Source organism: Berghia stephanieae, chromosome 5 (genome assembly GCF_034508935.2).
Source record: "Berghia stephanieae isolate SIO BIC M18660-M18661 chromosome 5, UCSD_Bste_1.3, whole genome shotgun sequence".
In the NCBI taxonomy this organism is placed as follows: domain Eukaryota; kingdom Metazoa; phylum Mollusca; class Gastropoda; order Nudibranchia; family Aeolidiidae; genus Berghia; species Berghia stephanieae.
This window is the reverse complement of record NC_088364.1, coordinates 26,481,533-26,504,335: the sequence shown is the minus strand read 5'-3', so window position 1 is coordinate 26,504,335 and position 22,803 is coordinate 26,481,533. Positions and strand designations below refer to the sequence as shown.

At 34.3% G+C, this 22,803-nt stretch overlaps 1 protein-coding gene across 1 annotated transcript in view; it reads right to left on the bottom strand.

The window, feature by feature from the left end:
- Positions 1-22,803, bottom strand: part of LOC144972675 (zinc finger ZZ-type and EF-hand domain-containing protein 1-like) — a 107,135-nt gene continuing 84,332 nt past the window's right edge. Inside the window, exons 61-75 of the mRNA XM_078914170.1 lie at positions 22,624-22,735; positions 20,673-20,866; positions 19,158-19,592; positions 16,698-16,798; positions 15,657-15,698; positions 13,960-14,064; positions 13,133-13,304; positions 11,349-11,525; positions 10,734-10,930; positions 8,383-8,498; positions 6,439-6,592; positions 5,010-5,145; positions 2,444-2,593; positions 1,948-2,019; positions 1-907 (exon numbers count right to left, since the gene is read on the bottom strand). Of these exons, the coding sequence (XP_078770296.1) occupies positions 713-907; positions 1,948-2,019; positions 2,444-2,593; positions 5,010-5,145; positions 6,439-6,592; positions 8,383-8,498; positions 10,734-10,930; positions 11,349-11,525; positions 13,133-13,304; positions 13,960-14,064; positions 15,657-15,698; positions 16,698-16,798; positions 19,158-19,592; positions 20,673-20,866; positions 22,624-22,735 (2,358 nt within the window). The 3' untranslated portion in view covers positions 1-712. The remainder of the gene's footprint in view (positions 908-1,947; positions 2,020-2,443; positions 2,594-5,009; positions 5,146-6,438; positions 6,593-8,382; positions 8,499-10,733; positions 10,931-11,348; positions 11,526-13,132; positions 13,305-13,959; positions 14,065-15,656; positions 15,699-16,697; positions 16,799-19,157; positions 19,593-20,672; positions 20,867-22,623; positions 22,736-22,803) is intronic.

Genomic DNA, 22,803 nt, shown 5'->3' with positions numbered 1-22,803 from the left:
TTTTTTGTCTGTTATATATATATATATATTTTTTTTTTCCTTAACCCATGTGAAATGATATAAGACTAAAGTACGTTCTCAACTTTTTCTGTGTGTTTATTTTTTTCATTTTGTATACAAAAGTAAAATAACCTTTATTCAACACGAGCAACTCTGAGGTACCTTTCTTATTGCTTAAATATTTCTTCATCATTGCAAAAAGATTGTGGTATCTAGAAAGAGATGAGTCATCATCTCCACATCTTTATTGGTGATGACAAAGTTTGAAAAAAAAAAAAACAAACAACAATTCTGATCCAGTATTGCATATTAGATGACAAATAACAAAAAAAAAAACCCCCAAAAAAACCCCCCAAAACAAAACAAAACAAAACCCCCAAAAAATAAGTAAAAAAATAAACCAACAAAAAACAACAGCTGATGCTTGCAACAAGTAGGCTTTTAACATTCCTCTTACACAACTGTAAAGGGCTACACTTGTATGACAAATACTAACAATCTTTTAAACATTAAATACATAAGAATTGGATACTTATATAATAATTCATATTTCAATAATAAAATCAACGTTGGAACTATCATCAAAGTGGCACTGCATTCTTCATATACAATATCACAATCATAGCTTAGACAAAGGGAGAAAAATATGGTGTCTAAACAATTTTACCAGTCTAACATTCAACATGAAAGCAGGTCCATTATCAAGCTTCCATCAAGATGTGGGAACAGATTCTGTCGTAGCTCCTCCCTGAGCCTGGCTTGCAATTTGAGTTGAGCTTTTGCTCTTCCCTGATATGGCATGACGTATGGCTTTCTCAGTGGCTGATGCTTTTGGACCAAAAACAACCTCGCTGGCCACATTTGGCCATCCTATTTCCTGGCTAATAATGGCGACATTTCTCAATCCCTATAGGAGTAGGATGGGGGAGAGCATTGAAAAATAAATTAAAGAGATTGCTATGGAGTTTACAAAGCTTAAAGTTATCAGTACCTATTAGGCGCATTCTGTCGATTTATGCGATTGATCGATCGCGTAGCTTTTTTAGTGGATTCACAGAATCTGAAACAATCTAGTAGAAATGGTGGTAGTTGTGGTAGTAGTGATGATGTGGTAGTCGTATTACCGATCTACAGAATGCTTAACACTCATTTGATTGTTGCACATTCTGTGGATCCACAAGAAGCGCAAAGATCCATTGAGTGTTACACAGCCGCAGATCGGTTCTATCACGACTACTACTACCACTATTACTACTCGAGTGTTGTGCATTCTGAGGATCCAGGAAAAGTGATCGATCAATTGCACAAATCAACAGCATGCACCTAACATATACATACAAATAACTAACAGTTACACACAACTAATAAATTTCATCAACAAAATCAATTCCCCCCCCCCCCCCCCCCTTCCACATACATACAAACAAATTGAGCTTTTACATAGCGCAATATCCAATTAATGTGCTCAAAGCCTTTTACAAGGGGTCCCTGGCCAACAGCAACATTTAACATTTTAGGATGTGACATGATGCCTGTTAGGTGATGTTATATTTTTTTTCGGACAGAGACAACACTGTTAACGGCCAGGAATGTGAGTAAAGAGCCTTCTCCAAGGACTCAACTATACGCTGAGCGAGGCTTGAACACAGGCCTGCCATCAACTGCCATCAACTTAATAATCATCATCATCGTCACCACATCACGAGGATCACTGTCATTATTACCATTAAAATCAGCATTATCACATCTTCACTATCATCATCATCATTATCAGCAGCATAATAATCATCAACATGAACATCGTCAGGATCATCATCGACATGTAAATGTCTTCATCATCCTCATGATGTCGCTATCACCATCACTACCACCTTTACTGCCAAACCATCTTCATTATCACAACCACCAACAACTGTCACTATAATAAATCTAATAGCCTCAACTTACTTGCATAAAGACATTCCGTATATGGTTTTTACTGATCAATGACACAAGGTAAGGCTCCGCCAATCCCCATTCCTGAGGGTTTTAAAACATAATAAAATAAAACATTTACTCAAAATAGCAAACAATTGGAACCAAAAATAAAAAGGCAAAAATTGCTCTGTGCAATTTAAAAAGAAAAAAAAAGAAAGTTGCCAACTTATCAGTAATTTATTTCATTAAACTATTTCAATTTTTCAATTATTCTTTATTCTAAATCAAGCTGATGACAACATGTAAACAATTTGGTCTTCTTCAATCTCCATCACCATTATTATCATAATCATCTCCACCACCACCATCATCATTGTCATCGTTATCATCATCACTTATCCCTAATTACTCTTCCACATCAGTCCAATCTTTTTAAATTTTTGATTTGATGATTGGCTAAATCGATGATTGGCTAAATCCCAAACAAAAGATGAAATTAATTGTGAAATGAATAGAAAAAACTCACCGAGGCAAGTTCCTCTACCTTGAGGAAGAGATCAGTAAGAGCACCAACAGCTGCAGGCTGAAGGATGTTGGTATCATTTGGGTCAGGGGTCAAGGACTCATACAGTTCCCACAAAGGTCGAAGAAGGGAGAAGTCAATATCAGGGGTGGGCTGTAATTCAAATCGAAATTGAAATTGTTAGAACATTTCTTTCATTTTGAACTTATATAAAAACAAAAACAAAATATAAAAAACAGGAACAAAACAACTGCAAAAACAATAACGATGATGATGACGATGACGACGACAACAACCACAACAACAAGAACAAGAAACCAGAATGATGATGATAACAACAACTATAATAACAATAATAATAATAATAATATATATATATACACACTCAATTTTATGTCCTCGGATAATATGATATGAGATGTGGCAGGATACTTCAGTCAATTTTGTTAAGTCGTTTAAATCAAAACAAAATCAAACAAACAAACAAAATATAATAATAATAATAATAATAATATAATAATATAATAATAATAATAATATAATAATAATAATATTAATAATAATAATAATAATATTAATAATAATATTAATAAAATTAATAATAATAATAATAATAATAATAATAATAATAATAATAATAATAATAATATTAATAATAATAATAATAATAATAATAATAATAATAATAATAATAATAATAATAATATTAATAATAATAATAATAATAATAATAATAATAATAATAATAATAATAATAATAATAAATAATAATAATAATAATAATAATAATAATAATAATAATAATAATAATAATAATAATAATATTAATAATAATAATAATAATAATAATAATAATACATTTTCTGTCTTTTCAATGCCCTGGAATGACCCAAATGTGTCACAAACACGGTAAAATTCTTAAAAACAAAGAAAACAATCCTTGATATGGAATAATTGAAGTACACAAGGTTGTTTCTCTCTATATCAGTACGGAAAATTACTTAAAAGTTTGTGATATTCTAAAAGATTCACTATTTTGTCTTTGAGAATTAATTCTGTAATTCTACATAACAATAAGTTAAACTAATTTGTCTGTGACTTCTAGGTTCGTTTCTATTGCCCTTGATAAATAATGGCAACGTTCGCAAAATTCAAATCTTCTAGAACTCTAATTAGCGATAGAAATTGGCTAAATAAAATAGAAAGGTGATGGGCTATTTATGTTGGAAATTCCCAGAGTAAACGAGGATAAAGATCACCCAGACCAAAGCCTTTTGTGACACCAAGTGTTACTAAATTTCAATAACTTTTTAAACCTTTATGTATAACTTTATGTATCAATTCTTTACTTAAATGTGAAAGAACAGCATGACAGGAACTACGTGCGTGCGTGTATGTGTGTGTCTGTGTTTGTGTGTGTGTGTGAGAGAGAGAGAGAGAGAGAGAGAGAGAGAGAGAGAGAGATAGAGAGAGAGAGAGAGAGAGAGAGAGAGAGAGAGAGAGAGAGAGAGAGAGAGAGGAGAACCACAAGCTTTCCCTCTCATAGCTTATTACAGGAAAATAATATAATATGGAGAATGATGAGGATGGTGATGGTGTTTTAGGGGAATGGTGAAAAAGAATGATTGTAACGGAAATATTAGGAAGGTTGTTGTGATGATGATGATGATGTTATTGATGCTGATGATGGTGACAATGACTACAATGTTACTAGTGTGCATATATGTGAGTGTGTCTATGTCAATATATTGTATTTTTATAAATGTGTAACCAAATGACAAATTGCCACTTTTTTGAGAAAATAAAGATATATTACTATTATTATTATTATTATTATTATTATTATTATTATTATTATTATTATTATTATTATTATTAATTATTATTATTATCCGAAACAGAAGCACTATTGATATAATTCTCATCTTCTTTATTGACAACGAATGGGGTATAAGCATGGACCTCATTTAGAAAAACAATACTAGATATTATTATTATTATTGTTGTTGTTGTTGTTGTTGTAAGTATTGGTGGTATTACCGTTGTTTTATTTTTATGTGGTTATTAATGGTATCATTTTAATTTTTGGTTCCATTTACCATTCTTTTCTTTTTTCTTTCTCACTTTCATGTATGTTGTCATCAATTTGTATGAAGCCTAAGATTGAATAAACCTTGAAACTTTGAATTACTTTTTAAAAAAACAAACATTTAAAATGTGAGATTTTATATATTGAAATACTACTAAAATGGGCCCAAAGCACTTCAGAAGCAGAGAGTTATACTATAAGGCCAGAAATACTGTTGCACTCCAATGCATATTACATTCTCTTCTGAATGCCTTATTCAATTAATTCGATGGCATCGCAAATATTATTTGAAATCCACAATGGAGTTAAAATATATAAATTTCAAAATAATAAACAGCAATGGTTGGAACCGAGGTGGAAAACTCAAATTCTCCATTTTCATATATTTTATTGCAAAAAGAGAGAACGAAGGGGATGCCAGTTAAATATCAGGGTAACATTTGGAAAACGACATTAATATCTCTAGCGCAGCAGTTGTACCTTGTTTTCATTTAGAGTCTTAAGCTCTAGTCCTAATACTTTCAACATAAGATGAATGGCTTTAAGCCGCTGCAAGCCAGCCTGCTTGACAGACACATAAATGAGGCTGTTCCACAATTTGCCCAATGGAAGAGATCTGTAGAAAAACAACAACAACAACAACAACATTTGAAAATCATCTTAACTCATCAGACACACCTTTGAAATAGCAAGATATGCGTTTAGAAAAAATAGTCACAACACACGCCAGCCAAATTAAACATACCAACACACAAATCTGAGTGTAACTTTAATATTTATAGAAGGAATGAAATTGACGTCACTCAGCTCTTGGTTATTGTTTTTAGCCAGCCATTTTAATGAGTAGTTCTCACTAAATTGTATCCCTATAAACGTTTAAGGTAACTCATAGTTTTGTGTGTTGGTAAATTAGATCTGCCTGGTGGATGTTATGAGTAATTATTTTACTAAGCCCATAGCATCAATAGTCTGATTGACATAATTTTCTGAGAACTCATCAGTAACAGGTTGTCTAAAAATAATAACAAAGAGCTGAGCTACATCAACTTCGTTCCATCTATACAGAGGTCAAACAAGAGTCTGTGGTTAAATATTCAATATAAGTGGCTTACAATCTGGGCTTTTTCTACCCCTCCCCCCCCCCCCCCTCAATAAGTATCTTTTAAAAAAGTATGGTGACTCTACTATATCCTACAATCATGGCCCCATTCACATCTTATATCAAAATTACTCCCTCCTTGTCATTTTCTTATCTTAAAATTTAACACAATTCATAAATCATGCAAGCAAATAATAACAAGTCGGAGGTCATCAATCATGAAATTGAATTTCCCTTTTGCCGAACAGCTTCATATTTTTGCCCCTACTTTCCGTGATAAACTTATAAAATATACACCTTGAACAATGTGATATTTGTGATAAACAGTGAGCAGCTCTTCTGCCTTTTTAAAAATCTCAAGTGGATGAGCAGAGACCTCTTCTCACCTCTCTCCGAATTTCAAAAGAGGTAATTTTAATTTAATGTGGCCAGGTGTCATTAAAGTCAAATGATGTTAATTGTGTTCAGTGGCTGGATGGCTGACCATGATCTTGGAAAATATTGATCCTGATGTTATATCAATGGGTAAGGTACTTTACACACATTACCCCATTCAATCCAGGAGTGAATGAGTACCCGGCTTCAAGCAGTGATGGATATTGTTTGTATAAAAAGGATATCTGACAGGCAATTGGTACTGTACGAAATGTAAATGTGGTACAATATGGTCTGCTGGGGGAATAAATGATACATGGAAATACTCTTAACTCAGGTGCCTTAAATTAATACATTTTGATGGGAAAATGAGTCATAATTGGTCCGGAGTGAAAAATAATGGACATGATCAAAGACTGATCTCTTTAACAATACCTTGCAATGGGTGAGGATAAGACAGCCTCTAGAATGGTGTGGCCTGTTTCAAAGCTGTCCCTGGTTCCAGCAGTCACAGTAAACTTGTAACCCCAGTGAGTCGTCAACTCCGAATCAAAGTCGTCAAGGTAGAACTTGTAATACAGAGTATCTCCTACAAAATATTTTTAATCAAATATGAACAACTCTCGAATAAAAAAAAATTTAAAAACCCAAAAAACAGAAACAAAAAAGTCTTAAAAGTCGCAAAATTTTTAGATTAATTAAACGGCAGTAAAAAGAAAGATGATCGGGGACAAGCTCTGAAAAGATCTGAAGTTAAAAGTACCAAAGAAAAACTAATCATGATACTTTTTCCAATTTCAAACAGCATTGTTTACATCTTGGTGAAAAAGTTAAAATACTTTGTCAGATTAGGGCAAAATCAAATCCTCTCAGTAAAGTTTTACACTAAAACTTGAAAACTCCTACAATAATTATTATCATCAAAACATCATCAATGCCAATAATCATCTAAAATCCATATAGGATTAGGATGTTTTATCATCGACAATAAACAATCAATAAATTCATAGATACCATAACCACCTTCATCATCGTCCATCACCAATACTAATGCATTACCAAATTGGAAGCAAGCTGAAAAATACTGAAAGTGATGCATGATTCAGTGCTAGATAAACACAGATAAAAAGTACAAGAAAATGTCCTTTAAAATAATAATTTAAAATGATCATACCATAACCGTGAATTGAACCTCAGACACTCATATTTCTATATAAACGTGGTGGCCATTACAATAAAAGAAAAGGTTCTAATAATTAATTTTTTTAAAACTCTGATTTCTGGATAGATGTGTCAACCAATAAAAAGCAAAGCCTTACAAAAAGCCACCTCTTCAATCTAATAGCTGGCTCTGGACTTTTCTATACATCTATCAATTGTAGGCCTCTTTTAAAAAGACAATTTATTAAGTGTAATATCCATATCTCTCTGCTTGTAGTCCTTCAGAGCCATTAGGACCATGGTGCCGGGGTTTATCTCAGATTCTATAGTTGTTAAACAGACATAATTAATGCTCTTGCTACCATCTGGATAGGACTCTTCTTCTTCTTCTTCTAGGTTCCATGTCTGGTCCAGGCTTCGGATACTGCATGAATTATCTCTCTCCATTCCTCCCTGTCTCTTGCTTTTTCAAACAGCTCTTGGATTGTTAGGTTGGTGAAGCCCTTCAGTTGGTCTATGAGTGTTTTTCTTTGTCTCCCCCGGGCGCGTTTACCAGGTATTTTTCCACAACTTGCCAGGTATTCATTCTTATCTTTCCTTACTATGTGTCCGAAAAAGGATAGTTGTCGATCCACTATTAAGGGCATTAGTTTCCTTTGTTGGTATGTTTGTTTTAGCACTTCTTCGTTCGTTTTGTGTGCAGTATACGATATTCTCTGCATCCTTCTCAAGCACCACATTTCAAAAGCTTCAATGTTCTTTTGTGTTTCTGCATTTGTAGTCCAGCTTTCGCATCCGTATAACAAGATTGGCCACACGTAGCACTTCAAGACTCGGAATCTAATCCCGAACGACATCTGTTTGTTTTTCAAAATGTTTCCCAGGTCCATGAAGGCCTGTTTGGCTTGAGTTATTCTTGCTCGTATGTCTCGGTTACATCTTCCATCTGTTGTCACTATTGAACCTAGGTATTTAAAACTTTCTACGTTGGTAAGTTGCTCGCCGTGAATCGTTATATTGCAGGTGTTGTTGTTTTCGGGACTCTAGTCTATCACAAAGTACTTTCCAATAGATCTAAAATACCCAGCTACCCAATCACTGCTGGATGGACAAGGGGGTCAGAAATAAATCTTGACTCTACCAACTGAGCTATCGGGACCCCTCTCTGCTTGCCCTGTGTAATATTACCAACATGACCACAATCTGTGGCTATCTTACCTGGCAGATGGAAGGAAGTCCAGCAATCCCTAGATAGACCAGAGAATGAATGGTTGTCTTTGTCCATTTGTTGCCTGGTAGAGAAGATAAGAGTGTCTTCTTCTGCTGTTGCACATCTAAAAAAAAAAAAAAAAAAGGATATTTGTCACACATTATCAACTCTTTAAAAAAGCAAAGTAAGAGGGAGAAAAACTAAACTGATTATTGATGTATTTTTGTGTCGAATGTTACAAATAACAACACCCTAGATTTCCCTTTAACCAAAGCCTTGTTTCACTCTTAACTAGGAATTTAACCATTTTCATTAAAAGATTTAGTCTTCAGTAATCCTCATTATAATTCTTGAACAGACAACTAAAGGTAAAAGACAGAAAACCTGTATTTTTTTTCCTTACAAAACCATTTTTTTTCGAGACAAAAAAGAACAAACAAAAAACAACCAAAAAAAAAATTAAAATTAAATACCGGACTGAGAAATCGGCATAACAGGTATGTGGATTTTGTCATTTTTCTTTCAATAATAAAAAAAAAACCCAACAAAAACAAAAAAAACTTGAACTTTTTCATATAGCACCATAATATCCACTAAATGTGCTCAAAGTGCTTTACAAAGGGTCCATGACCAACAGCAACACATAATATGTAGAACAAGACATGAAGCCTATTAGGCGCTATTACAATTTTTTCTGACAGACAACGACATTAATGGCTAGGTACTCATTTTAAACCTGAGTATGGTGTGAGAATATGACACGGCACCGAATGAACGAACATTTAGCTGAAAATCCAAAAGTCATTAAACCTCTATCCTCGACAACTATCTGACCCCCGACTGACCTCATTGTGCTACCTGTATGAGCACTTTAGACTGACCACATTTTTCAATGATATGCCAATCTGATTGGTGTCTTTAATCAAGCACGCTTTAAGATTATGTTATGTTAAAGATTTGTTTTAAGTCTGAACAAAACGAGATAAAATCAAATGTTATTATGATACCGAACTCATAACAATTATTTTCGCAGTTGATTGTGAAACCATAGACAAGTATAGACATAAAATTGTAAGAAGACCATAAAAAGATAAGTTTTGTTAAATGAAGTTTTAAATAATGTCACCGTACACCAAATATGTTTTTGGCTTAAAAGAAAGACAAGAGAATGCAGATTATAGTGCAATTAATTTCTTGAATAGTTAAGTCACCAAATCCAAGTTGCATGCTAATATCCATTTATCACGAACCTACCAGTGCAAGTATAGCTAAGTATAGCGGAGTGTAGTGTTATCTCAAATCAATAGTAAATGATCATTGAATCCAAATTCGTTTGTTAAGAGAGTTGCTTTTTAATATTCTTTAATGCAGTGCAAAGTATACTGGCATGACTGACTTAATAATGCCTTCAACCAGCAATGTCGTCAGATATTGCAGTTTCGGCTGTAGTGAAAATTCAATGTTTATTAAAGTATAAATAAGCAATGTTACTGATGCACCTTTTTTTGAGTCTATCGCATAATCCATGGAGCATAATAAAGATTATGGCTAGATTTAATATTTTAATTCCTTTTTAAAATCATGTTAGTTTCGGTCATTATGATGCAATGCTTGTCTTTAAAAAGCGTTTTACATTTGACATTCTTTCCATATATTACTTTAGCACCCGAGAGATTCAAGTTTCTTTGCGATTTACATAGAAAGATAGTAGTCATTAAGAACCATCAGGTACATAAGGCGGAGTTTATCCTTGTTTCTGTAGTATTATGGTAGAAATCACTAGTTACCTTCTGGATCGGACACTAGTCTATCAGTGATGAGGGGTTGGGTCAGAAATAATCTCCACATCACCGGTAATAAATATAGTATAGAAATATGTCAACAGGACAACGAGTGGAAATATCTATGTGGAATTCGACTATTATTAACTTGAATAAAGACAGAGTATTAAGCTTCCAAATAAAAACACCAATATTTATCACGGCTGCAGTAACATCTTTTGTCCAACGAGCAGGCTTTGGGATTCTTTGATCAAATATTACTTGCGATATATATACCACTGTCCTATCTAAAGATTAGCCAACAACTGTTGGTATCCTTTAAACCATAGAGAACCCATGATGAATATTGGTGTTAGAATATGTATGGCTTAAAAAGACTAATCTGAATACACGTAACAATAGAAAGACATAATTCAAATTATTAACTTTGTCAGTAACATAACATCCTTTCACTTTCAAGGATTTTAGCCGATTCACTTCAAATGAGCATAACTCAATAACCATCGCTTAACTGGCAATTCTCTTTTCACTATGATAAAATAGAACATGTTAACTATCATTTATCAAAGTCTTTTTACCTGTTGTCAAATGTGATAGTGAGATAAGAGGCACCAGGCAGAGTGATGTGTCCTTTTTTCGTGTCAGATTCTGTGTAGTCATGCTCTGATTCGCGTGTCACGGCAGACAGAGTCACTTCCTCCATGAACTGGGCAGCTGTGTAGGCAATGGCCACCAGACTGGACTTGTCACAAAGATGGATCACTTTATCCACGACCTGTAGATTGAACAATAAAACAAGAAAAAGAAAACCCAACAATTATTGGAGTGCTAATGATGATAGTGGCAGTGTTTGAGAGGTTTGTGGTGATGATGGTGTTAGTGGTGATTAGGATAGTGATGATGATGACGATGATGATGATGATGACGACGACGATGATAGAAGGTAATTCAGATGATTGTGACAGAGACAACAATATTGGTAACAATTGGGACATCGGTATTGATTGAATCGATGATGGTGCCAGTGGAGGTGATGTTAATAGTGGAGGTGATGTTAATAGTGGAGATGGTGTTTGTAATTATTCTGATGGAGGTAATGATTATGATGACCTGGCAACGTCATAAATCTTGGTCATATTTATGCACATTTGTCTTCAATTCTTGTATAAGGATACCCATTCATTCATACCCACCTTGCTGAAAAAATTTCTAGTGTCGATTTTATGCAGTAAGTCCAACACGCAGGGAATCTGTTTAACATCTTTACACCCCAACAAACTGGAGTTGATGGCAGGACCTGTGTCAGGCCACTGGGCAAGAAGACCTGTAAGAGTGTGGCGGGCATACAATACACACATGGCCATGTTGATCTGAAGGAAAAAAATGGAAAATCAATTAAATGATAAAACATTTATTAAAGTTGAATACTGAACAAAACAACTGCATTGGCTAAATTAATATTTATTGTTAAAATAATCTGCTTTTAAGGTACCCATCAAAGATCTGGGATGGTCTTTCATCACTTTCCTCACTTCCTTAAAAGTTATCTTGATGGACCTCACTTCAATTTCCAGAGTATGTTTTCAAACCAATTGTAAAACAAACAAAAAAACAAAAATATCCCAATTTTTATTGTGAAACAGTAATATTACCTTACTACACTTTGAGTGGGGCATTGGTCCATTGCAAAATTGTTTCCGCCAGATTTAAGAATTGACCTTACACCTCATCTCAGGGAATACAATACTACAAGTTAATGCGACAGCTCAGTTTGTAGAGCACTTGCTTCACATGCAAAGGGACAGAGATCCAGCCCAGGTGAAGTCAAGATTTTTTTTATTTCTGACCCTTTCTGTCCACTCAGCAGAGTAATTGGGTAGCTGGGTCTGTGAGATCTGGTGGAAATTATTTTACGGTAGACTAGTGTCCAATCCAAAGGGAAGTAAGCAACTTCTATTGTCCCATTCCATGCTAAAGAAACCAGGATAAACTCTGACTCCATGGGCCTTATGATTCTTAAGGACCAAAAGTTAATCATTGACAAGAAGTAACTAAACCAAATTTAGTAAGCTGCAACTGGGGTATTGGAAGAGTGATTGAGAAACCAGGAATGTCTCTTACTTCTGAAACTCAAATTAACTCTAATAATTCCACAGCTTCTGATGTTCTAGTGGACGCACTCGAGCAAAAGTACAAAATCTTATTCCTCTGTTATGATTCTTAAGTCTCATTAAACTGCAGACATTATGGTCAGTCTGGCAACAAACTCTGAGAAGATGCATAATATCATAATAAGCTATTCTTAAAACTGTTTGATTTGTTTTTAGGGGTTTTACGGCACTTGCAAAACATTTAGTGCCAGTAAATAGAAGAAAATGGAATAGTCAAAATATTCTAGATTTTCAATCAAAGCACCCAAGAAAAAGTAAGACAAAGGAGAATTGGTTCAAATAGGGAATAGATGTAGATTCCAAGAGCATACCATCAATATACTTTGTTTGAGATCACCTACAAGTCTCATCCAGACACCTGTACAGGATCCCACTAAGAGGAACACACTCAATGTTTACAGAATACATAACTAACAATAAATAAGAGAGAAAGGAAAAAATTATCATCTCCCAAAACTATAACTACACATTTGACTATTTCCCTCCCAGTCAAGGACTCGGCCAGGGCTAGGACAAAACTAAAAACAGATACAGGGGACAGAAGACACAGCATGACCTCCTGCCCACCATGGGAGGTCAAAGACCCCAGCTAATCTTAAAAGGACAGACGACATGTAAATACAGGCACTTAAGACAAGGCAACCCATAAAGGCCTGAGTCACATCTTAAGATCTCATATGAAAATTGACTTCCCGACTATCCATAGAACACTTTTTTCCTCTTCGTAAAGCTGGAATGAGAACTACAATGAATTTGATATGGTCCAACAGTAGGGAAAAGCTCTTAATACAAAACCACTGCCTTACCTTCAGAAGATATTCCCTAGATCCCGAACGACCATGTTTTTCTAACTCCTTCTTAAAAAGAGAAGAACTCCAGGCTCTCTGTTTCATTCTGATGGCTCCTTCCAGCCTATCATGGTGAGTAAACAGATTTTGTAGGTTGTAGCCTTTCTCCTTCTCTGCAACTTCTGGAATTCTAAAAATGGAAAATAAAAACATGTTTCTGAGTTCAAAAAGTTTATCCTACGCAGTTGGTTGGATCATCCCATTAATCTTTGTTACAGACCTTAGGCAAAAATAGAATAAGAAACTGTTGATTATTAAATTAATATAACTATTGAGTGCACCAAACCCTCCTCCTTAAACATTTCAAAATCAGTAACCCACACAAAATTCATCCGTAATAAATGGTAAAATTTCAGTCATACTGAATTAAACAAACAAAAATAAGAAAACTGCATACATCCTTTAATACATTAAATGTATTTTGTTGTTGACAGCCACCATTACGAGTGAGTAGTCAGCTTAGCTATCATGGGTGTGAATTGAGTCGTAGCCTTGATAACTTTAAGGGAACATTTTTCTTGTAAAACTGCAGTAACTTAAAAGAAAAAAAAATTTTAAACTCTGCGAGCAAATTGCTGTGAAATCAATATCCATAATCTTTCTTCCATTTCCATAATTGTCACCTAATTTCCAAACAATTATGGATAATCTGTAAAATTAGGTAAGGATGAAGAACCCAATTATCATCAAGTGAAATCAAAGAGAGAGAAAAAAAGCTTTTCATTTAAAATGAAATAAAAACAGCAAATGAGATCAAACGAAACCATTAGACCACGTGGACCTACTTGTGATGGGTTCCCACAGAGGAATGAATGGAAATCCCAGTGTCAATACTGTTAGACTCCGATGTGGCACCGTCCTTTTTCCCTTCCTCCCCTCTCTTGGATTTCCTGGGAGAGAAAGAGTCATTTTGCCTATTTAACGAGTCATAAAGACAACAAGTGCTCTAGTACTTCAGTAGCTCATACTCACTTGGCCTCAAAGTTCAGATATCAATTTTAGGTGCCATGAAAGGGATATAAATCTGTGAAAACTGCTAAAATAAGTAAGTTTTTATTGCTGATATTCATCCGTCTTAAAAGCTAATGGGGTAGCACAATATTGCAATCCTGGGAGCATTTATTAAAATCCAATGAGAAGTTGCCATTTGATATAACATCAACATTTAACCTGAATGTTAATATTCTTATGGTTAAAAAAGCATGTTGATTGATGATGCCATCGAAAGAATTTCAGTTTATGCTTCATAGTCATACAGTGTAAGCTGCTTAAGATAGAATTTTTTCCAGGATCACATGATGTAACTTGGATATCTACTCTCGTCTATCTGGCTTGTTATCATCATCTTAATGTTGTTTATGACTGAAGAAGGATTTGAGCTTAAACTTTGCAGTTTTATTTTTTTCTTCTTGAAGGCATTACATTCATTTTTATCTCATACTAAAGAGTTTAAGATAATCTTATCATTTTGATCCTTCTGAAAGTTGAGGACAAGTATGGTAGTACCATTATTGTTTATAATGAATACATTTGCTGTTCTTAGAAAATGACCAAAATAAAACACAACTGAAATGCATTTTTCGTGGGACTGAAATTGTGCGATATAACTGATCTCATCATAAGTCGAGAGGGAGTCAGCAAACCCGAAAGTCGATCAACCCTATACAGCCAGGGTTCGATTCCACTCTAACCTAACATAAGATTTTATCTATTTTACCAAGAGATGAGAGACAGTGATGTGACTTGTGTTCGATAAAGCCTCTGTCGCATAATTTTTACTGCTCTCTTGGTAAAAAATTGATCAAGACTTCATTTATAACTAGTTAATAAAAGGAAGAAATTATGGTTTGAGAGAAATTCAAACTTGTCATTGCAAAGGCAATTGTGTCTAATTTAAAACTGATGGAAAATTGAAGACAAGCATCCAGCAGTTGCAGGGAATTATCAAGAAACATTTCATGAATGAAACATGGGACCATCTCAACTGCATGGGTTTAATTCCTTTTAAACACAATACTCAAATGTTAAAATATTTGTGAAGTGACAGCGAAGTTGTTTCTGACCATGAGAGAACATCTGAGATACATCAAGAGTTTTGTCTTAATTTCAGCTCTAGGCACTTATGAGGAGGCAACACCAAAGTCAACCACAACAATTTAAGGAATGGGGGGGGGGGGGGGGGGGGGGGACGGGACAAGTGTATAAGCTTAAGTCATAATTATATAAACTAAGTAACTACAGACAAAAAAAAAAAAAAATGGTCAAAGTAAGAAATAAATTATTATCATTTACTAAATTGATATTCATCAAACACAGTTAAATATAATGAAGATTTTTCCCTCTATTAAATAAGTGACTAAGGTATCATTTTGTTTTTTCAAACAAAACTTAAATCTTTTTAAAAAGTCCTCTTGGGAAAAAAAAAGTAGATAAACCATACCTGCATCATTTGAACATAAATGTACCCTAAGACATGACTCACCATTTATCGATTACCTCTGTAACGCTTCCTTTATCCACAGCACTGGTGATGGTAGACAATGAGTAGAGAAAATCAGTGAATGAATAGCAGAAGACTATAAAATATTATGGTAGTCTTTTGGAGCCATGAGGCCCATAGAGCTGGAGTTTAACCCGGTTTCTAAAGTGTGAAATGGGCAATAACAATTTCTTGCTACCTTTGGATAGAATGCTAGTCTATCATAAAGAACATGTGAAGCGAGTACTCAACCAACTGAGCTATCATTATTCTTTGTGGAGGGGGGGGGGGGGGGTTCCTCTTTAGGAATTTAATGCTGCTTTTGACTGTCTCACTTCATTTTTGCATCCACATTTTTACTGATTTCTAATTTCTTCAGCCTGAGAAGGCTAAAGGTGTTAACTTTGTGAATGTTTTTAAATAGCCTTTTGCTAAAATATATGACATTGTAAATTATTTACATATATGAATACTTAAATGTTTATACCGATGTATATCATATGATATAATATGGAAAGCCTGAGTAATACGGGATATATTTTTTAATCCAGCCAAGCGGGAATAATTTGGAATACATTAATTTTTAAAATTGATGTTTTGACCTAAATTTCTTATTCTATTGCCATCATTTCCACCTTGTATAAACAAAAAATAATTATATATATACAATCAGCCTTACACATCTCTTCAAAGTGACAATTTAGGGTGCAGGCACTGGTGGAAGATAAAGATATGAGAAAGTGTGTATGAAACAGTGTCAGGCAGACAAAGCAAGAAAAAAAAAATACAAGAAAAAAACATCCCCTAAAAAATCAGCCTGCCTCGCGGGAAGACTGATTTTTTGGGATGTTTTTTTTTCCTTGTATTTTTATTTCTTGCTTTGTCCAGCACTGTTTCATCTACACTTTTTCAGATCTTTATCTAACTCATCTCTGCCATGCTCACGAATTCAATTCTTATGAATGACCCAATCACAGGCTGATATTTAACTATGTTTTCATTTTCTTGAGGTTGTTGATAACATTTTAATCATTGCACACTTACTTCTCAATGAGGGATTTAATAACCTCCTCCATGTTTCCCTTGTTCATTGTGTAGACTGCAGTCAGGACATATGGGTCAAAGTCAAGCTCTTTATGAAAGGTCTGTAATGACAAAATGGGAAAATACAAACAAACAGTTTCAACAGTTCACATAAAAAGTAATCCATCAGGCCCTCGGAGCAGGAAATCATCATTGTACCCCTAGCGTTAAATGGACAATAGCAACCGCTTGTTACCCTTAAGGTATGGCACTAGTCAATTTGCAAGCAATTCATGGCAAATGTAACAGGCCCAGCGAACCAACATATCCTTTATGTTGTAAACATGAACATTAAAAAGATTTTTAAATCTGTCTAAATTGAATTCAAAAAGTTTTCAAAAAAACATACTTGGCTCTAGTTTCATTCCAAGTTCAAGACTCCACAATAAAAAAAAAAAGAGAGGAAAAAACCCTAACTAAAGTAATATAGAGAAAATATAGGTTGCTTATTTCCTGTCATATAACGGGTACCTATGGTACACACACAGTGTTATGTATGGCATCAATGCTCAAGTCACACGATTGCCCATTGCATGAAATGTCTCCAGAAGCCTTACAAAGGCTCTTGGTCAGGTAAAAAAAAAAGCCTTTGCTTTCTTTTAATGAAATTATCTACAATAAACATGTGGGTTTCATGATATAATTTGAATGGATTGAAGTTATTGTTATGCACCGAGAACTTTATTGTCTAGAGGAGTGGGCGCAATATACATAAATTTCATTATTATTATTATTATAATCTGTTACTCGGGCGCAATATACATAAATTTCATTATTATTATTATTATAATCTGTTACTCATCTCTTAAAATCCTTGTCTCACTCAAAGATCAAATATGAGCTACTTCACGAATTCAAGGCATCTTACAGTCGATGTAGCAATATAAAGCAACATTTTCAATATAAATTCGTACAATATATGAAGAATATTATCTGAAATCAACAAGTAAGTATATCCATGTATTAAAAAAAATTATTTATTAAAATAGACCTTGAAAACATTTGCCACCAAATCACCAAGTTTTCTCAATTCAATTTCCTTACTACATACTTAAAAATTACAAAATTAAAAACAAATAAAGAAAAACGCCATGATTTTTTAATGCAAAAGATTGACAAACTGGGTTATCAGAAACCATCAAAATGATCTACAAGTAATTTATGGTTTACAACTCACTATTTCATCATCACTTCATTTCCCTCACATAAATCAATTGTCACCTCAGTGATAAAATGAGCAATGCATTTCCATCATCAAATTTTAAGTGATTACAATAGGCAATAAACTTATTGAAACGGTAGGGGGAGGGGAGGGGCCGGAGTTAGGGGCGGCATGTTGTCCACTTGGGTGACATTGACAAGGTGCTGAAGGTGTAGTAAGGGAAGGGACGGCTCAGACTGTCACCAGATGTGGCAATAATTAATCATTGCTCAAGACAGCAATTTTTGATGACCAAAAAATTGGAAAAATTTACATTTGAAAATTTGCCATTGTGGCCAGGATTTCCTTCATAAAAAGATTACTGTAAACTGTAATATGAGCATTGAACATAGACCAAGCAAAAATAAAATAATCCAAATCCATTTATAGGCATGATCAGGTTATAAGCACACTCTGCTTGATTCTCAAGGACCATGCTTATAAACAGAGTCCACTGTACTATGGGGTTTCTAGCTGATGGCCATGCAAAATTCAGGGTATGGGTGGTACGGTGAAGCTGGCTGATATTCAGATCCTTTGCCCTGGACTGTTACAATCATTGTTGTCATCAGAACAAAGGGAATCAATTACAAAGTAAAGCTAGGGAAGGAGGAGGGGAGGGTTTCCAAAATTGACCTTTGGATTATACAGATATGTGGCATAAAGATCATTTTCATGATTTTTGCTTTGCATCATTTTTTCTAGAACATCTCTATGAAACAAATGATGATTTCATAGAGTGTGACATTTCAATCATTTACAAAATGAGAGAAACAAAATTCATCATGAATAAATGTTAAAGTTAATTCTTGCTAAGCAAAAGTAAAAGTTGATTTTAAGATATCATGCTTACGATATCAGGCAACACCAAAGAGATCTCTACCATAATTTTATCGACTTTAGGAAGGCTTTTGATAGGGTGTGGTATGAAGGATTATGGCAAACAATATAGGAATTTGGAATAGAAGGAGGGCTGGTACAATTATGGAGGCTCTTTACAAACGCTCCAGCAGTGCCGCTCTTGGGAACAGTTGGAGTGTGCCACTAACCAGCTGGTCATCAAAGCAAATGCATTTGGAATGGCCATTACTGCAAAGTCATCTCTCATGTCTCCTCTACGACCACCTCGGTCAGGAGAGGTGCTTACGGGGGTACGGATAAAGGAAGAGGCAACTCAATGTATAGCGGCAATAAAATATATAAAAACTCAAAAGACTCACTTCAAGCAGCTCCTTGGTTGATGCATCTACTTTCAGACTTTCCCAAGTCTCTTCTTCCACATTGTTTTCGATGATATCATCATCACTGCTACTCTGTGTTTCCCAATTTGAATTATCATCATTGTCATCGTCATCATCATAATCTATATCAGGACTACTTGAACTGTCATCATCATCATTGTCATCATCTGAGTCCTTTCCTTTTGTTCTGTTTTTATAATCATCATCCTCTTTTTCATCATTGTCATCTTTGTTATCAGCATCATTGTCATCATAATCATCATCTGTAAAAACCTTCTCCACATAATCATCATCATCGCTATCGACTTTCTCTGCTTTATTGTCTTTTTTCTTTTTCTTCTTATCTTTCAAGTTTGAGATTTTGTTTTTCTTGGACACGTTTCCATCTTGTGTATACCAAATCAGAGACAACACCTGAGGAAATAGTTAAATAACAAATCAGATAATACTTAACATAAACCTTCAGACTGAAACTAAAAAATAACCCACTTTAATTTACTACAAAATCTGTATTATGGTCCTCAAGATCATTAATGGAGATGGTATGAGTAGTGGCAAAGAGCAAAAAAAATAATAAAAAAAATAAAATAAAATAAAAATAAAAGAGGGAGAAAAAGATGAAAACAATCCAAATTTTTTTTTACAAAAACAGAAAATAAAAAATAAAATAAAATAAAAAGAGAGAAAGGAAAGGGAAAAATAGGATAGAGCGTAGAAGGAATGATGAGGAAATAGGGAAAATGTTCGGTATTGATTTGCTGTTTATATATTTTGTATGTATTTTATAAACCAACTAGAAATAATTGGGGTTTTAGGGATAAAACATGATTTTAGCACATGCAATAATATGTAAAATCCTTCATTACCATGCACCTATGTTGATACTTTTTAAAACTTATAGTAAGTGAAAACTTGCTGTTTACAATAAATACTATGTGGAATCAATGACAGTGTGTGTCCCATTTCTTTGTGGATAGTTACACCATACAGGTTGACACACACTCTGTCTTCAGTGATACGTATCTTACAAATCATATGTGTGGCTATGTGGTCTGGTGGTATGACACTCGCTTTCGGACCAGAGGGTCCTGGGCTCGAGCCTCACTCAGCGCATAGTTGAGTCCTTGGAAAAGACTTTTTATTCACATTCTCTCACCGTACTCAGGTGTAAAATGAGTACCTGCCCATCAACGCCTAACAGGCGTCATGTCTTGTTCTACATGTTACGTGCTGCTGTTGGTCAGGGACCCTTTGTAAAGCACTTAGAGCACATTAAGTGGATATCTATGCATTGGCTACTTTAGACTGACAGAGGGAAACAAAACTCAACCTTAAGGTCTCTTGGATTAAGAGGCAAGTGCTCTACAAACAGAGTTATTTGGGACCCCTGTGAAGGTTAAATTTATCTTATCCTTTTGAAAGCTAAATCAAGGATTTGACTGACTGGTATAACAAGTTACCTATCAATAGAGCGATAAATAATAATACACACACCTCCAAGTCTCTGAGAAGCCAGTGGTGGTTGAGTGATGTCCCCTTGCAGGCAAGGAAAACAAGTGCCTGGATGAAAGCACTATTGGAAAGCTCCTCCCCGATACTTCCTACTTCTTCATTGACCTTCAGACATCGATCCAGTACTTTGAGTATGAGAGACAACACCCATAATGTTTCAACAGACAACTCCTCTCCTATTTGGTGGAAAACCCAAGTAACGAGAAAACAACACAATCATCATTTAAAATCATATCAAAATTCACAATTTTTTCAAAACTTTCATGATGATTTTTTGGAGAGGAAAAAAAAAAGTAATTCTTCATCTTTCTCTCATTTTTCCTACTTTTTTTATAGATATATTATAACAATTACAATCAACAGGCCTGTAAATGGTTGGTGAAAAAATTGTTGGAACTTTATGTATCTTGCGAAAATAGACCAACAGGACAAAAATATGGACCACAACACAGATATGACAATGACTAGACATGTCACTTTTCCCAACTCATTTATAATACATTTATGGTATCTTCCCCCCCCCCCCCCCCCCAAATCTTTTTTTTAAATCCCTATTATTTGAGAGAGTACACACATTTCTGGTACCAGGTCTGAATTAGTTGAATAATAATAATAATAATAATAATAATAATAATAATAATAATAATAATAATAATAATAATAATAATAATAATAATAATAATAATAATAATAATAATAATAAGAAGAAGAAGAAGAAGAAGAAGAAGAAGAAGAAGAAGAAGAAGAAGAAGAAGAAGAGGATGACGAGGAGGAGGAGGAGGAGGAAGAGGTGCGGTCGTGTGTGAAGGAGGAAAAAGAGAAAAATTTTAACAATCATGGTCATGAGGAAAGAAAACTTCCGCTGAGAGCAGTCAATCACCTTTTGAAGAAAATTTTTTTTTCTCTTATTCATCATTCCAGTTCACATTCAAACTGAAACCAAAAAAAGCGAAGGACCTGAGACAGTCAAACGGAATAATGTGTGTGTGTTTGTAGCAAAATAGAGAGAGTGTGTGAGTTGATACTGACTACACGTGTGTCCGACGACTTGTGACACTGTCACCCCTCTCTCTCATCTGTGGCATAGTATTTAGTGAATACATCCACGCCAGTGGAGTGTGCAGACGGTGATAATCGACAAAATGGAATGATAATAATATACCTAGCTGACTGATTTGTTTGTCTCTGACGTGACAAATAAAAAGTCAGCGCTCAAAACGGAATAAAAACTGATTTTTTAAAGGCACGAAATAAAATTCTTTTATTTTCATTTTGTTGGTTCTGTCTTTTGACATTACGAATTATATTTTTACTTTTCCTTTTAAGAATTTTTTTTCTTTTTTAAAATTTCAGCACTAAACAGAATTTATCGAGCAAAATCGTACTGTCGGAAATCCGACAATTGTCGGACGATTTACATGCCTGGATCAAGTAAAATAACATTTTAATTCATATTTACCTTTCAATTTTCATCTAATAACTGATTAATTTATAGAATTAAGAATAAACAAAACTGAAAAATTTTGTTCATTGAGAAATAATAATCATTACCTCAAATTAGAAGGACACTGAGTCACACCCTAGTCACACAGTCACCAAAAAATACACATCAAGATTTTTGTAAAAACCAAACAAAGCAACAACAACACAAAACTCATAATTTAAATCTAATAAACTAACAGGAACACATGCACACTCACACACACACACACACACACACACACACATATACGACATACAAACAACTCACAAACACTCTTGAAGGAAAAAAACTCAACCCAAATAAGCAAAAACGAAAACAAAACAAGGCACAAACCTTTTAGACCAACAGCGACACAAATACTCATATTCACACACAAACAAACAAACACACACAAATGAAACGTGAGAGAGAGGGAGAGAGATGGGTAATCAAGAAAGCAAAGATATTTACCCAGCTTTATCTTCCCCACAATATGGATGACATAGTTGACAAACTTTCCCAGGCTACCAGAGTCCCAGGTTTCTGCATTGTCCGTACAACAAGAAACCCACTGGTCTTTTATCTGCAACAGATTAATATGTATATATTTTTTTCAGTCCTTCAGAGCCATAAGGCCCATTGAGCCGGAGT